Source organism: Dermochelys coriacea, chromosome 26 (genome assembly GCF_009764565.3).
Source record: "Dermochelys coriacea isolate rDerCor1 chromosome 26, rDerCor1.pri.v4, whole genome shotgun sequence".
Taxonomy (NCBI): domain Eukaryota; kingdom Metazoa; phylum Chordata; order Testudines; family Dermochelyidae; genus Dermochelys; species Dermochelys coriacea.
Window position 1 is genome coordinate 14441242 of NC_050093.1, and position 17854 is coordinate 14459095.

The 17854-nt window shown below is 44.3% G+C and overlaps 1 protein-coding gene and 1 long non-coding RNA gene across 2 annotated transcripts; both read right to left on the reverse strand.

Moving 5' to 3' along the window:
* Positions 1 to 604: 604 nt before the first annotated feature.
* On the reverse strand, positions 605 to 17750 carry TMEM127 (transmembrane protein 127). Its single transcript, XM_038385021.2, has 3 exons — positions 17026 to 17750; positions 5026 to 5190; positions 605 to 3890 (listed from the first exon to the last, which is right to left on the reverse strand). The coding sequence occupies exons 1-3, from the start codon at positions 17267 to 17269 to the stop codon at positions 3583 to 3585; spliced, it is 717 nt and encodes a 238-aa protein (XP_038240949.1). The 5' UTR covers positions 17270 to 17750; the 3' UTR covers positions 605 to 3582.
* Positions 5996 to 10193, reverse strand: LOC122457572. The gene is made up of 2 exons (XR_006277180.1): positions 7819 to 10193; positions 5996 to 6991 (listed from the first exon to the last, which is right to left on the reverse strand). It is a non-coding gene; the product is annotated as an uncharacterized LOC122457572 (long non-coding RNA).
* Positions 17751 to 17854: the final 104 nt, after the last annotated feature.

The following is a 17854-nucleotide window of genomic DNA, read 5'->3' on the forward strand; positions in this document are numbered from 1 at the left end:
TGTAGTAATTTTTATGGTCAGAAGGGGGTCGCGGTGCAATGAAGTTTGAGAACCCCTGTTCTAAAGCCATGTTCATCCACAATGCCATAGCAAAACCTGTGACTGATCCATGTTGTGTTGAATCAAGACTCCAACAGTTGGCTCTCCTTGATGCTTCAGTCTACCGAAAACCCCCAGCGTAAAGCTCTCAGCCAGTCATACAATACTGGACATGGAGTGAAAAGCCCTTTCTGAGCCCTGGCAGGCTTACAGCCTGAAGCATGAGAGTCAATCAGCCTTATTTTAGCATGATTGGGCCCAGCAATGAAATGTAAAGTAACAACCGCTTGCAGATTATAGTACAGGACTAGCAGCAAGGAATGCCCAAGTTTTAGCTCCAGCTCTGCATCTGTTATTTTTGGCAAGTCACCTAACTTCTCTTTTATCCTTTCCCTTCTCTGAAATGGAGAGGTTGCTTGTGTCACAGAGGAGTCAAGAGGCTTGTTAAACTGATCTTGCAAATGACAAGTGCCAACTACTACCAGAGTAACCCCTTCTTTCTCTTGTTCCTCAGCCCTGTGACAATTAATCTTGTGTGAAATAAAGAGTAAGGACTCCCAGGGGAGACTAGTTATATCCTTTTTATTTTTTCTAGAAAAAAATCAGAACATAGAGCTGAATTTACATAAGCCACCAGTGCCTTGTGGATGACATTAATGGTGTGAAAGGGATCTCACAGACTGAATACATGGATCATCTGTAAACCGGCTGTGGAGTCTCAGTGGCAGAAACCAGGTGAACAGAGGTGGTCACCATTCCTAAAGTGGCTCAAAGTTCCTTTGGCACATGGATGTGTTGTTGCCTGTTCTGCTGTCCTTCCCTAGGCCTCGAGGAAGAAAAGAAAGCTGCATGGAGTGGCTAGGAATAAGGTTTTCCCCAGATTTCAGGTAGGATTTCCTCAAGCTCCAAGGGATCAATTATTAGTTGGGAATAATTAAAGTATTTTTACAGAAATACAATTTTTGAATGCATAGGATATTTTAAGTCCAACACACACACTCCCTCTCTCACAGCAGTAGGGGAAAACCCAGAACATTTCCCACCCAAACTAGACACAGAGGTCACTGTGGAGTCCACTACATAAATGGACTGTAATTCAATTTCAGAGCAAGAACAGGGATGCCAAGTAATGGCAAGATCATATCAGCCATCAGGATACAGTCTAGGGGCCTCACTAATTCACTTTTTGGCTGCATATATAACAGCTGGCATCAAGCTGACCATTCCATTGAAGCGGAAGGGAAGAGCAAAGCTGAGACATTTGGTTGCCTGCTGGAGAAGACCCTATTACCATTACCACTGGCAGCTTCTTTGCCACCCGAGTTCCTTCTAAACTCTAAAAGTCCTTTATCTGACACCTTATCTATTTGTTCCTCTCTCTGCTCCAAGCCTTTCAGTGGAGAAGATGCCTTAACTCTCCAGAATCAATTTACGAGCTATGGTTGCTTTCCCCTAAGCAGGGGGTGCCGGGGATGGAATGTCTTATTTTCTCCTAGGATAAGACTCCAGGTTTGCATCTGAGGTCTGGATGTTGGATTACATTGGCAATCTCCTCTTTTGTACTGCCAACACTTGCAAATATGGGAGGGAAAGGAATGAGCTCAACAAAATTGCTGGTAACACTTCGATATCAGATATACATTCAAAGAGAAAGAGAGGGGATCCATTCAGAACTGCATAAGAGTTACAAGCTGCAGTAAGCCTGTACTAAAGTGACTCAGACATACCACGGCATCATCAGTTCCAAGCCACCACTTGCGGGACATGACCTTCCTTCCCGAGCCTCATTATTCCATTTGAAGAACATGACCAAACCCCACACAGAACTCAGCTCAGCATCCCAGTGACATGCAGGCCACTTTCTAAAACCTCTTTAAAAACAATCCCCTCCAAGGAGAATTGACCGTTTAACTGGTTTCCCCTTCAATATCTTTCAGTGTTATATGCTGTCCCTACAATTGTGATGATAGCTGGCACAGTGCACATATGTGGATGCGTGTTACTAGCTCCTTCTAAGCAGGCCTGGCACTAGCACACTGCACTACTACATGTGCAGGGAGAAGGGAGCCCAGCCCAGTGCTCCTTGTGGAAATAAAGCACCATGAGTAGTTCCAGAGTGCTTCCTGGAGCTGTTAGATGAAAAGTGCTGATTGGTCACAGCATATCCTCTTCAGCTGGGAGAATGGTCTTTGTAAAGGGCAAAAAGGAGGGAAAAATATCTAGATTAAAAGAAAAGGGGACAAAATACCTTAAAACCAGAGCAGGTCAGCGTGAAGACAGACTTTGCATACAATCTCTAGCCAACTGTGTATCTTGTGGAGACCACGGAACAGGTTTTCAGTAGTTGTCACTGTACAGCAGATTGTTCTCTTTTTAACACTAGAGTAAAAGCTGTCATAGATCCACCTGCTGATTGTGCTGTGGTAGCCACAGGCGCTGGACTTGAACAGGTATTGTCAGCTCCCTTTATACCACAGTTGAAATTAGCACAGCTTTTTTTTTTAAAAAGGAGGCTCCATCTTTCACCCAGCTCTGGCCTAATATTTGCAAACTTATCGGAGGGCCGCTTAATGGTAGCGGTATACAGCAGCTAGTCCTAGCAAGTTCCACAGTTCCCCAGAAGTCGGGGGGGAGTTGGGGGGAAAGGCTGTGAGCTCGGAGAATAAAGTGCAAAATGCTTGTGTAAATAGCATGGATCAGAGTGTGGAAGTGGAAAAAGCAGCGGTGGCAGTTTTGCTAGATCTTTCAATTAGTATGCTATCGATATAAAGGAATTTCTCCTCTACACACTAATTCATAGTGGCGGGAGTTTCACCTATATATAGGTGTCATGGTGTTCCTATGGAGCACACCTCTCCAGGTGTGCTTATCACTAAGCTACACCTCTACAGAGGCTTGACTGAGCTTGCATGGATAATAGCAGAAGACTGTAGAATTCACCTCTAATACAGGTGTGTGTACTTGTGTGACTTTCACTTCTGTGTAGGTATATGGGCCAGTGTGAATGAGATCTTGAATATCACAATGCAAGATTATGGAACCCCCCTGCCCGCAACCACACACCCTTGCGCCAGGTACGCACACGCATGTCACAGACAGGTGTGCTCTCCTGCACAGCTGTGCATTCCTGCACCATGCTGGTGAGTACGTGGGTGAGTGGGAGTATTCTGGCAGCACAGTACGAGTCTCTGAGATTACAGAGGAAGTTGAGAGCTGCTGATATCACCCTGGTCAGGTACTATTTCAGCACTGCCAGGTACATACAGTGCATGGGAGTGGGAGATAAAAATCACAAAACAAAGTCCATAAAACAAGAGGGTTTGGGGGCTCTGTAAGAAGAAACCGCTGGTCATTTGACTCTCTAAAGCAAGTCCTCTCCCTTGTGGGTAGAAGAGCATAAGAGTGAGCAAGGTGCCTGGGAAGTGAGGCACTGTTGAGTGGCCTCCATGGGCAAGGGAGTGCATTCCCAAAAAGAGGTGGGCAGTTAGTTCTGGGGGGCTGGGAGAAAGCCTAGCTGCCACCCCCTATGGCTCGCTGGCAGCATTATGGCGTATAAGCAGGAGGCGGCTGGAACTGGTTGATCACTTCGTACTCTGCTGGGTAAGGTTCATTCTCCTCCATCTCGGACAGGAGCTCCAGTGCCTGCTCCTCCTCCTCGGTTGGGTAGTGGCGCAGCAGGTTGGCAGCAGTAGCGAGGATGGAGGCTCCGCCAGCTCCCGCCACCAGGTAAAAGCTGACAGCAAAGGTGACGTAGACCTGAGATCCATGGTACTTTTTGTGCTGCTGCTGCTGTGCAAGAATCAGCTCCGAGGCCCAGTAACAGAATCCAATCACAGTGGCACATTGCAAAACTGAGACCAGCAGCCGTGGAGGATATGCAAGAGAGAGAAAGTAGTATGTGACAAGGAGGAAGCAAATTACTTTATTTGTTAGGCAAAAAAAAAAAAAAAAAAAAAATCAATGAGACTGCACAGGAACCCTCCTGGGAGACCACCACAAAGTAAACAGAAATGCCAGATTTTCAGGGCCAGCCCTATGTCTCTGCACAGTAATGCACACAGGAACCTCAACCTGACTTCTATAACCTGCATAGCATGGTGGGAGAGTTTGTTAACTAGAAGTGGGAAAATGGACACATGCGATAAAAGCCAAAATAGGCTGGGAGAAATCATGGGCATGTGGGCTTTAAGGATGAGTTGAACATGCCTGGGAGTCAGGGCTAGAGTGTTCAATCTCTAAATTCATCTTTCACAAACGGGGGAAGAAGGCAGATGGGAGCCAGCAGGCAGGCAGGAGAAGTTGAAGGTTCATGCAAGTTACACACCTTTGCACCACATCTTTGGCACATGTCCAGGGCTGATTTAGAACAACCCTGGTCATAGTGCAGAGAGCACAGCTGGCACCTGTGTGACACAGCAAGTGGGGGCGTACAATCCTGCTGCTACTAAGATCAATGGCAATTCTTCCCCTGACTTGAGGGGAAGGGGACCCATGGTTATCTTACTTCTCTCTGTGCTAAGGGATCACTCTGAAAATGAAACATACCAGCTCATCCCCATTAACAGAGTAAATATAAACTTCATCCTAGGCCTCTATTTCTCACAGATTTAACCCCCGCTTTTAAAGCTGCAGCTGCACAATGTGGAGCGAAAGTCCTGCAGTCAAGAGCACAGACTGACACCTCTAGGACTCTAACAATGCGCTGTGCTGATAGCAGAGGGGAAGACAGCTGCAGAGCTCATGTGCCTTTGAGAATGCAGACCCAGCAGGGATCAGGGACACAAGGAAGGCAAGGAAAACCCCTTTGGACAGCAAACTATATCCTGTTTGCTATGCTCTGAGGTATAGTTGGCTGAGGGTGTACAAGGGCCCAAGGTAAGATATCAACGCAGCTTTCCCATGCTGCAGTTGATGGTGCTAACTTCCGTGTTCGTATGCTACCTTACATAACCAGCCTCACTGAGGTGCAAATGCCCTGGCAGTTACCTGTGAGAATGTGAGCAAAAGCATAGCGCCGAGTGATCTTCAGTGCAGGATGCTTGGGTCCAAAAACATCCAGCAGGAAAGCTGAAAGGCTGCAGATTATTCCAAGGAAACAGAAAGCAGCAATGACCCGGAGCAACAAGACCGTCTGTGGATTCATGCAGTAGTCTGAGAAAGAGAGAATACAAAGTGTCAAACCTCAAAATCTCACTGTCATAATGGATTTTGAGCTACTCAGCTCATTCAAACACTGAGATGGGCTTTTCAGAACCGAGTCATTTAACCTTCCACTTGCATCAGAATCCATGCAGGGGACTGCACAGGCATCAGCCTTCAGCTATCAGGTCTTTATTTGGGGCATCTTCACTTGGAGCTCTGCAGAGCACACTTCTACTGAAATATTCACACTTTATCCAGACACCATACTTCTGTCCCTCAGCCAAAGCAGGAATGACTGATCAGTTATCAAACATGGGAACAGAGCCTGCCCGCCATACCAGATTAAAAATATCAGTTCAGACATCTTCTGCCTCTGCCCAATCATCCAGCCCAAAGTTATTCCCACAAGAGAGCAATGACGACAGAGATCTATATATAAATTTAGGGGCCAATCACAAGGTGCTGTGAACCCTCAACTCCTATTGACTCCAGTCCGAGGTGTGGGTGCTCAGTGACTCTCAAGAGGTGCTTATCACCCCATAATTTGCAATTCTGTACAATGTTTTTCCCAAGCTAGTGAAAGCCACTAACAAAACAGAAGAGATACAGGCGCAAACCAATTGCATTCACCTCAATATTCCAAAGTGTATACACTGCAACTATCAGCCAGATCACTCAAATATTTCACTGGAAGTTATTATGCTGATGAAACTGACTCGGGAAACACAGACAAGAAGCTAAGCAGCTGAGGCAACAGGAAATAACAAAAGAGTCTGCAAATTAAACTGAGTTAGTAATAAAGCCTCCTGGTAACACACCTAACATTGTGTCTAGACAAATGAGTAATGCTGTAGAAACGGAGATCACCTTGCAGCCCAGAGGTGGCCATTCCTTCAAGGGTTAACTCTGGTTTGCTCTTAACTATTCCAATAATGATCTATGGTCACTTGTGTTGGCAAGTTTGCCTTTGTGAGAGTTTTAGGATGCTGAAATGTGCTGGTTTGGCAGCCCACAAGAATGAAATTCCCTTTTTGTCCACAGATTAGGTACAACCTGGAAAGCACTGGGCAAGTTCTCCCAAGCCCACCCACCACCATACTCAACCTGGAGTGGTGATGGCATAGGGCAGTTCCATCTCCAGGATGGTGCCAATTCTCAGCCTCTGAGGCTGACAAGGAGAAGGCCAATTAAGGTTTGATGGGATGAGGGGGTTAGCTCCTTTAGTCCAGCAGCAGCAGCATTAGTTGTAGCAGAGAATGATCACTGTGGCTTATTTTATATTTTGGCTAAGAGATGCTGATAAGCGCAACACACAGAACAGCTTACATAAGAGGCTGGATGCAATTATACCTGTTTGTTGAGGACAATGAACCCTCTTCTTCTAGCATCCCCAGCAAAGTGAAACGGTTTCAGTCATTTAACACTGCATAGGCATCACGTTAACCATGTTAGCAGCCTGAAATTGACATTAATTTTTATATATTGCCTGCAGCAATTGTGTTCAACATGCTGCTAACAGAGCTGCGTGACACCTCTAAATGGACAACCTACCCTAAATTCTCAATTACTGAGGGACAATCTTCACTCATTGATATGTGCTTTCCACAACCAACTCTCTGTATAAGTTTTCATGAGTGATGTATCCGAATACTTGGATGCTAATATCTAAACTGTATTCTTAAATTTATTCACCTAAATTTGGGTTAATGCCGATTATGTACACTATGTATCTTATGATTTTTTAAACAAACTTTGTGTTTGTGGATAGTCTAAGCCCTATATTCAGATGTACAGACATTCTTTTCTCAACCTGAAAAAAGAACAGGAGGACTTGTGGCACCTTAGAGACTAACATTTATTTGAGCATAAGCTTTCGTGAGCTACAGCTCACTTCATCGGATGCATTCAGTGGAAAATACTGTGGGGAGATTTATATACACAGAGAACATGAAACAATGGGTGTTACCATACACACTGTAAGGAGAGCGATCACTTAAGATGAGCTATTACCAGCAGGAGAGCAGGGCAAGGCGGGGGGGGGGGAGGAGAGAGAAAACCTTTTGTAATGATAATCAAGGTGAGCCATTTCCAGCAGTTGACAAGAACTTCGGGGGGGGGGGGGGAACGGAAATAAACAAATAAACATAGGTAAATAGTTTTACTTTGTGTAATGACCCATCCACTCCCAGTCTCTATTCAAGCCTAAGTTAATTGTATCTAGTTTGCAAATTAATTCCAATTCAGTAGTCTCTCTTTGGAGTCTTTTTGAAGTTTTTTTGTTGAAGAATTGCCACTCTTAGGTCTGTAATCGAGTGACCAGAGAGATTGAAGTGTTCTCCAACTGGTTTTTGAATGTTATAATTCTTGATGTCTGATTTGTGTCCATTTATTCTTTTACGTAGAGACTGTCCAGTTTGGCCAATGTACATGGCAGAGGGGCATTGCTGGCACATGATGGCATATATCACATTGGTAGATGCGCAGGTGAACGAGCCTCTGATAGTGTGGCTGATGCGATTAGGCCCTATGATGGTGTCCCCTGAACAGATATGTGGACACAGTTGGCAATGGGCTTTATTGCAAGGATAGGTTCCTGGGTTAGTGGTTCTGTTGTGTGGTGTATTATATAATTTTAACCTGTGTATTAAATAATTTTAACGTTAGCTTTAATAAAAAATTTAAAACTAACAGGCAGTTGGGTATGTGGAAAAAAGTCAGCTGGCTGAAACAGTGCAACCTGGTGTGGAAGGTTTTAATGATGCAGACAATGAAATGGCGGGGGGGGGGGGGGAAAGAGGAAGAGGATTCTATGCACTGTGCACAAAAACTTGACCCAGTTACACAATCCATACATTTTTATATCCTCCAGAGACTTGTTCCAAACTAACTCATGAATATTCTCTCTTCCTTTCTCCATCCTCTCTTCTTTCATCTAGCACCAGCTTCCTCTCCATCCCGGACCATGGTCTTCCCACTTTACATGAGCTGCAGGCTCATGCAGCAGCAATCTGGATCTGCCCTCCTGGAGTTCTCCCCCACACTACTCTCTATCTCATTCTTCAGTTTTCACTCTTCTCCCTTGCCCATCTCATTCAGTTCCTCTCCCCCTCTGATGTTATTGGACTGCCACGTCAGGTTGGAAAGCATGGCAGGGGTGTGTTAATGTGGCTTGTGCGAAAGACTACAAAGAATAAGGCCCAGATCATGGAACTGGATTCCCACATGCACCCCCTGTAAATATCCACCCCTCCATCAAACTAGGAGGAGAGTCACCTGCAGAGGGGAAGTGAAAGCTTGAGGTGAACTTAAACATTCTGTCAGAAGGCATCAGAAAAGCTTGCGACTCTCAGCTAACAAGGACATGATTACAGCAGCAGTCCAGTAACTGAGACCAAATGATGCTCTTTGTGGATGTAAGGGGTCACTCACGTGGATCTAACTGTGGTATCGTATGAAGTAGAAGGGAGGCGATTTAATATTCAATGACCATTGTGGGATTTCTCACCTCCTTGGTACAGTGGTAGTGTCAACTTCAGATATTGGGTAACACCAGCCTACATTGTACATACAAATCTAGCTGTATTGTGAAGACTTTATGTTGATTATTTTATCCTGCACTAAGTACAGGTCGCTTAGAACCAAGGTTCTCTTTCTTCAGGCACTGTTTGCATGTATTTGCCTTAGAAAGATCAGTGCACATACCGCAGCTGCTTTTCCATAGTTGTGTGTGTTACCCAGTATTATAGTTATTGAGGGCTGAGGGAGGCACAAGGGATGTGACTGCCTAAGGTCACATGGTGAGTCACTGGCACAGCCTGTGTTAGAACCCAGGACCCCCAGGCCCCTGGCTCTAATCACAGCCTTGGAACTGAGAGTCACAAGCTGCTTCTGATGCCTTTTGGTGGGATGCTCAACTTCCCTTCAGTTGTTCACTTCCCCTTAACAGGGAAACCCCCTCCTAGGTTAGTGGTGCTGTTTACAGCACAGAGCCCCACTCAGCTAGCAGAAGTTCGGATCTATGTGAGGCTTTGCACACGAGTTATTTTAGTCTAGGGTCTTTCATGTTGAAAATATCTTCAAGAACTTTCACATCTGACTAGTCATGCTACAGGCAAGTCACTTCTGTTTTATATTACTTTCATCATGGCAACATAAATCTTCATAAAAACATATTCAACAAGTACGTACCCAAAATGAGCACAATATTATCATCCGCAGACATTGGTCACATCACCTTAACCAGGGTAAATTCTCCAACGGCCTATTATAAAACTTGGGTCTATACATTTACCCTAACTGTGAGCTCAACTGTAAGAAGTGAGAAAAAATTGAGAAACAAACGCCAATGGGAAAAAGTGCAAAAGCCAAGACAGAAAGACTAAATTTGTCCAAACAAAACGGCCTACTGATATAATTTAAAGACTATGTTAAAATCATGCTTGGTAAACAAGAAAATGTGGAACCAGAAATCAGTGAATCAGAACTGGTGTCAGAAACTAGGTCTAATAGGTGAACTAATAATGTATTCTGCCCATCACTCCCCTTTTAAGGTCCTCAAAAAGAAACTTGGTGCGGGGAGGGGGTGGATGAAAGACTCTCTTCTCCCACTCCCCTCCAGATGTCCTTTTCTTTCCCTACCTTAGTTCTTCTCTTTGCTAGCCCTTTCCTTTTTCCTTCTGTCTAACAAGAGTCTGGCTGAGGCAGCTAAAGTTTTGTATACATTTTGCAACACTGCTATAAGCCTGTGATCAGAGAGGCAGCTAAAAGCAACGCGCTAACTAGCCCAATGCTGGTATGAGTTTGCTGGGCCTTGGAGTGGCTGATAAGACCATGTGCTGGGCCTGCTTTTTCCAGCAGTGAGGTTAAAAGTGAAATTCAACACTGTGTGTCTATGAGTTAGAGAAGGGAACTGGAGTCCCTGGGTTCTATTCCCAGTACTGCCATGTCACTTGGTCTCACTGTGCTTTAGTTTCCACATCTGCGCAATGGGAATCATGCCAATCATGCCAAAATCACTGAGATCCTAGGATGAAAATTACCCCACAAGGGCAGAGTTACAACACAAGCATATACAGTAGAACCTCAGCATTACAAACACCTCGGGAATGGAGGTTGTTCATAACTGAACAAAACATTTTGGTGGTTCTTTCAAAAGTTTACAAATTAACATTGACTTAATACAGCTTTGAAACTTGACTATGCTGAAGAAAAATGCTACTTTTAGCCATCTGAATTTAAATGAAACAAGCACAGGAACAGTTTCCTTACCTTGTCAAATCTTTTTTAAAACTTTTCTTTAGTAGTTTATGTTTAACACACTACTGTATTGTACAGTATTTGCTTTTTTATTTTTATCTCTGCTGCTCCCTGATTGCATACTTCTGGTTCCAAGGGAGGTGGGTGACTGACCAGTCAGTTCGTAACTCTGGTGTTCATAACTCTGAAGTTCTACTGTAGATATAATGCATGTAGCTTTCAATATATCGTGCACGTGGAATAAATATGACAGAAGTGAGGTAAAGATGGGTCCCAAAGGGCAAGAATGATAGCGCTGAGAAAAGCTCGGGCAGCAAGATTTGATTACGATTTTAACAACGTTGATAAAATTCTCAAGCTGAAGTTTGTAGCGGCAGGATTCAAACATAAAAACTAGGGCTGTCAAGCGATTAAAAAATGAATCGTGATTAATCACACTGTTAAATAATAATACAATACCATTTATTTAAACATTTTTGGATGTTTTCTACATTTTCAAATATATTGATTTCAATTACAACACAGAATACAAAGTATACAAAGGTTTCAGAGTAGCAGCCATGTTAGTCTGTATTCGCAAAAGAAAAGGAGTACTTGTGGCACCTTAGAGACTAACAATGTATTTGAGCATAAGCTTTCGTGAGCTACACCTCACTTCATCGGATGCATTCAGTGGAAAATATACAAAGTGTACAGTGGTTTCTACATTTTCAAATATATCGATTATTTGTATATTGAGTTCAATTACAACACAGAATACAAAGTATACAGTGCACACTTTAAATCTATTTTTTGATTACAGTAAAATTCACCTAATACAAGTAATGTAGTGCAATCTGTTTATCGTAAAATTTGAGCTTACAAATGTACAATTATGTACAAAAAACCTGTATTCAAAAATAAAACAAAGTCCACTCAGTCCTACTTCTTGTTCAGCTAATCACTCAGATAAACAAGTTTACCTTTGCAGGAGATAATGCTGCTTGCTTCTTGTTTGCAATGTCACTTGAAAGTGAGAACAGGCGTTCTCATGGCATTGTTGCAGCCGGCATCACAAGATATTTACCTTCCAGAGGTGCTAAAGATTCTTATGTCCCTTCATGCTTCAACCATTCCAGAGGACATGTGTCCATGCTGATGACGGGTTCTGCTCGATAACAATCCAAAGCAAAAAGTGGACCAACGCATGTTCATTTTCGTTATCTGAGTCGGATGCCATCAGCAGAAGGTTGATTTTCTTTATTGGTGGTTTAGGTTCTGTAGTTTCCGCATTGGAGTGTTGTTCTTTTAAGACTTCTGAAAGCATGCTACACACCTTGTCCCTCTCAGATTTTGGAAGGCACTTCAGATTCTTAAACCATGGGTCGAGGGCTGTAGATATCTTTAGAAATCTCACATTGGTACCTTTTCTGCATTTTGTGAAATCTGCAGTGTTCTTAAAATGAACATTTGCTGAGTCATCATCTGAAGCTGCTATAACATGAAATATATGGCAGAATGCGGGTAAAACAGAGCAAGGGGGACACAGTTCCACCTCCAAGGAGTTCAATCACAAATTTAATTAACGCCTTTTTTTTTTTTTTTTTTTTAAACAAGCGTCATCAGCATGGAAGCATGTCCTCCAAAATGGTGGCTGGAGCATGAAGTGGCATACCAATGTTTAGCATATCTATCATGTAAATACCTTGCAATGCTGGCTACAAAAGTGCCATGCAAATGCCTGTTCTCACTTTCTGGTGACATTGTAAATAAGAAGAGGACAGCATTATCTCCTGTAAATGTAAACAGACTTGTTTATCTTAGCGATTGGCTGAATAAGTAGCACTGAGTGGACTTTTAGGCTCTGAAGTTTTACATTGTTTTGTTTTTGAGTGCAGTTATGTAACAAAAAAAATCGACATTTATAAGTTGCACCTTCAACACAAAGAGACTGCACTACAGTACTTGTATGAGGCGAATTGAAAAATACCATCGTTTGTTTTTCATTTTTACAGTGCAAATATTTGTAAACAAAAATAATATACAGTTTGATTTCAATTACAACACAGAATATAATATATATGAAAATGTAGAAGAACATCCAAAATATTTAATACATTTCAATTGGTATACTATTGTTTAACAGTGCGATTATAACTGCGATGAATCACAATTAATTTTTTTAAACGCAATTAATTTTTCTGAGTTCATTGCGTGAGTTAACTGCGATAATCGACAGCCCTAATAAAAACAAAGGATTAGATACAGGACACAGAGCTGCAGCTGCTAAAAATCAGAAACCCAATACTCTTCCTTTCCTTGTTTGATCTAACTTTTCACTTCAGCTCATCATAAAGCAAATACAAAACACTCTGTTGCTGGACACCATGGGGTTCATGTGCCTGTGATCTCAGGAATAAATGCACCATGAGCAAATTTCTTTGAGGTTATCTCTGTGCTTCCACAACTCACCTGTGTACAGCTTTACAGTAATAGATTCATAGATACTAAGGTCAGAAGGGACCACTCTGATCATCTAGTCCGACCTCCTGCACAGCGCAGGCCACAGAATGTCACCCACCCACTCCTATGAAAAACCTCACCCATGTCTGAGCTATTGAAGTCCTCAAATCATGGTTCAAAACTTCAAGGAGCAGAGAAGCCTCCCTCCAAATCTCCTAAATCCCCCAGTAGAGTGATATTGTAAAAGGTCTGCCTGGTTTTCATACTGTAACTTAGTAACTGTGAAGCACTTTCAGAACTTCTAGAACACCTCCTCCCTGCCGAGAAGCAGGCCAGGGCTTTATGAAGTGATGTCATCTAGGCCAGGGGGATTTTAAAGCTGTGATTTTAAAAACTGATCACTTGAATCAGCACAGTGGCCAAACAAACGGCAGCAGGTGCTGTGTTATCATATAGGAGTCAAAGCAACCTCAAAGCATTTGCCACTTGGGCCAGCTGGAATTGTGAGCCTTAAAGAGGTGATGTCAGCCTTTGACAGAGTGAGGAAGTCATTGCACTTTTGAATTCCCTAGCAGCTGGTCAGCAAAACCTCTAGCTCAGAAAGTCAGCTGTCCTCCCAACTACAGGGGTGCTATCCATACGACTGCTATTGGAGCAGGAAGAGTGAGTTTATACAAAGGAAAAAGTGGCTATTAAATAAGTCATGGATGAACACTTTAAAGGTGAACCTCAACATTTAACCAAATAACCCACCTCAATAAGATACCAAGAGGGAGGGGGAAGTCATTATTAAGCAATGGAAGCAATGCTGTACTTGAATAAAACTCACCCCTTTAGATGCTCAGAGATCGGAGAGCACACTTTATGGTTCTTCTACCCAAAAGAATGACACACACTAGGCAACGGCAGCTCCGATTTCTCGGTTATGAAGGTCAATCCTAGCACTAATTACACGGTTTTACGACATGTAGTTCCCCCCACCTTAGGCATCTCAAAAAGCAAGTTTTTCACTAGCAGCAACATATTTGCAGTCATGGCCTGGCTAACATTAGATCACTACACTGAGAGGAGGGTCCGCAAGGAAAGAGCAAATCCATATTTGGAAGCCTGCACTTGCTGGCCAGCTCATCAGAGTAACCTTCTCACATTGGTGCTGCCTCTCAAGAGCTAATTGACTAGTGGTGAGTCCTAAGGGCTTATTTACACAGTGTGGTAATGCACCAGTGGGGTGTGAATTCTAATTTGCACCAGTGTGTGTCAAGCACTAGCTGGCCCATGTGGATCCTGCTGATGTGCACTAAAAATTCCCTACTGTGTGTTAATGTAGTCCTATTTCAAACAGTACCACGTTAATGCACACTAGGGAACTGTCAGTGCGTGCCAGAAGGGTCCACATGAGCCAGTTAGTAAATGACATGCTGGTGTGGACCAGAAGTCACACCCCACTGGTGCACACTAACACACCATGTAAACAAACCCTCAGCAACAACATTAGGATCTGGATTTTGGGGTTGGCTAGATCAGCCTCAACTCCAAAATTAACCACTATAGATAGATAGCACCTCATGACTGACACCCACACATGGGATGCTAGTCTTTAAAACGAGGAACAGGCAAAATACTGGAGTCAAAGACTCCAAATGACTTAATATCCTGAGCTAAACGGGTTGCTCTAACCTGTTGTCTGGAATTTAATCTCTTTGAAACAATCTGCAGAAACAAGCAGCAAGACGTAACGGATATACGATAGAGGAGAGAGATTTAGGTCTAAACATGACACAATCACACATGAATATGAACAACTTCTCAACCACATCTGACAGCAACTTGATCAAAACAGGAAATTAAAGGAAAAATTCAACTATACCAAAGTTTCTGTATTTCTTGCCTTTTCAAGAACATCTCCTTCCACTTCCCCAGCCAGTGCCAAGAACAAAGCTGATCCTAAGGATGTGATATGGATAAGGATATGAAGTGATACTTTTCAGACTGATTTTTTATTTAAAAGAATTTGTGCTAGTGAAAGATGCTGAACAGACAGACCTGAAATTGAAGACCTCTATTTATCTCCAAAGCAGATGCCTAACACAGAGAGACAAGGCAAACTTCCAACATCAAAGTGTTTAAATCTAGTCTTAAAGGGACTCCATGGACCATTCAGACCTTGATCTCTCAGTTAAGACTGACAACAAGGGATGCATTTGTGCTACAGACACTTGTCCACTAGGATCTAGTTCGAGAAGCATTGATTAATTTCACACAGATGATTAAGTAGCTATGAGGTAGGCAGTAACAATACTGAACTGACCCATGGTGACCCTTTACAAACCCACCCGGTAGAAATTCAGAACCCTCAGCAGAGGGTTCAAACAACATTAAAAAGTTGATAATGTGAATCCACATTTATGAAGCTGAATGTTTTAGAATGGCTGGAAGGGACCTCAAAAGGTCATCTAGCCCCACCTCCTGTGCTGGGACTATATTAAATATACCTAGACTGCCTCTGGGAGGTGTTTGAGTAACCTGTTTTTAAAATTCTCCAATGACAGGAATTGACAGCCTCCTTGGGTAACCATGGAAAGGGGCGAAATGAGGGGAGAGACAGAAACCCAAAAAACAATTTTGTTGCAAATAAAATATACAAATATTCATGAACAAAATTAAATGTGAAAAATTTGTTCCTTTTAAAAACATGAAATTAAAGTTACTACTTTTTTTTTTAGTTTGAAGTTTTTTGCCAATTTTTCTCCCCCATTTTTCACCACCTCTACTTTCGCTAATAAAGAAATTGAACAAGTAACTAGTTATTATAAAATTTAAGGCGTATACTTTGTTGTCCTTAAACCTAATGCAAATTTCCAATGATGTTCTTTACACAGCTACCAGAAGCACGTCAGACACTGTAAAGAAATCTGCAAAGACATGAGGTGAAATCCTGTGGAATGAACCTCTATCATATCCCCCTTTAGTCGTCTCTTTTCTGAATATCTATATAGACTAAAATATAGAATCCAGACCCTATTAAGTCAATGGCAAAATTCCTAATGACTTCCAAAGGAACCATGAATGAAATCCTGGCTCTGTCCCAAAGAGCTCAGTCTAATTTCTGATGGAACACATTGAACAAGAGTAATTAAAAACATAGGGTGAAGTAGCATGTCTTATCAAAACAACAGCCTGTAGTTTCCAGTTACGGTGCATGCAAACATCTTGCTGCTCACCCAACAATTGGCTATAGGCCAACATAGAGCAAACTTCTGCCCAGCACAGAGTTTAAAACCTCTCCCTCTACATGCATGAACTGCCACTGATGCCACAGGCAATTCTGCGGAGAACAGACTATCAGAGCTGAGACACTTGCCAACGTGCAGAATTCTGCCTCAAGAGCAAAGTCTGAAAACAAGGCTCAAGCTGTTCTGTTCTTCGTGCAGAGCAGACAGGAAATGAAGTCAGTCATAATAAGGATGATTTGAGAAAGCCATGTCAGCCGTCACTGTACAAATATGTAATAGAGACAGCATGGGGATTTACAAGCCCTTTAAATGTACAAAAAAAAAAAAAGAAAAGGAGTACTTGTGGCACCTTAGAGACTAACAAATTTATTTGAGCATAAGCTTTCGTGAGCTACAGCCCACTTAGGGGGAGGAGCGCAGCGGGGTCCAAGCCGGGCGGGGAGGGGGTCCCTGTGCGGAGGGGGAGGGGTGCAGCAGGGTCCGAGCCGGCTGGGGGGGGTCCCTGTGCGGAGGGGGAGGGGCGCGGTGGGGGGGTCCCGAGGTGACGGTCTCACCTCCCCCTCAAGTCAGGGAAGCCCAGGCCCGGGAGGGTCTCTCGCCACAGTTCTCACTGCGGTCCGCACTTCCGGAGTCCCTCGAGTAGCGACCGAACGAACGATGGAATGCATCGGATGGAGTGAGGTGTAGCTCAAGAAAGCTTATGCTCTAATAAATTTGTTAGTCTCTAAGGTGCCACAAGTCCTCCATTTCTTTTTGCGAATACAGACTAACACGGCTGCTACTCTGAAACCTGTCTTTAAATGTACAGTATATGGCACTAATGCTTGCTCCTGCTTACTGGACCTGGGCCATTCCCAACCACATACTCCCCCACAGCTGATCCCAGGAGGAACAGAAAATAACCCATTCTTACCTCTAAGCAATTCTGGATCAACATAACCAAGCACATCAGCTACACCCAGCTCCTGACGGGAACAGGTCCCTCCATGAATCCGCAGCCAGGCAGGCTCCGCCAGCGCAGTGCACAGGGCTGTGATAGACAGGGCGCCGGGCAGCGCAGAAGCCAGGCTCCTCTCTGGCTGCTTTGGCAGGGCACCTCCACTCTGGCCTCTCCGCCTGCGCCCTCCAGGCAACCCAGAGCCACCTGGGGTGTACATGCCAGAATCCTCTCCTTGCGATGGATCCAGTACCAAGGGGCACAAACTAGCTCAGTGCAACCTGCCGTGGACCGTGCTGCGCTAGGTCCTCAGCAGGGCGCGAATGCCAATGAGGACAACCTGCACGCGTGTCACGCAGAGGCCAAGCTCAGAGAGGAAATCTCAGCACCCAAGTGGGATGCCGGGGGGGCTCAGAACCGCAGGCTCCCTCTAGGCACTTAAGAAAAGGGGAACACTGCAAGCACTCTCTGGAAGCAGAGTGGGCACCCAGGGGCCCAAGTGAGTACCTGGGGGGTGCTGCAGGTGGGGGAAGCACTTAGCAACTGGCCGGCTCCCTATTGGGGAGGGAGGGGAGTAGCAGGATCTAAGCTGGTCCCCGGAAGTCCCTATTGGGCAGGGGGCGCGGCGGGGTCCCTGTGCGGAAGGGGAGGGGCGCGGCGGGGTCCGAGCCGGGCGGGGGGGGTCCCTGTGCGGAAGGGGAGGGGCGCGGCGGGGTCCGAGCCGGGCGGGGAGGGTCCCTGTGCGGAAGGGGAGGGGCGCGGCGGGGTCCGAGCCGGGCGGGGGGGGTCCCTGTGCGGAAGGGGA

Excerpts from the sequence above, each read along its gene's own strand:
- TMEM127 (XM_038385021.2), bottom strand. The coding sequence starts at position 17,269 with ATGTACACCCCAGGTGGCTCTGGGTTGCCTGGAGGGCGCAGGCGGAGA. Across the intron at positions 5,191-17,025 it reads TGATCCAGAATTGCTTAGAG|ACTACTGCATGAATCCACAG; the intron begins GTAAGAATGGGT and ends TCTCTTTCTCAG. Across the intron at positions 3,891-5,025 it reads TTTTGCTCACATTCTCACAG|TTTTGCAATGTGCCACTGTG; the intron begins GTAACTGCCAGG and ends TGCTGGTCTCAG.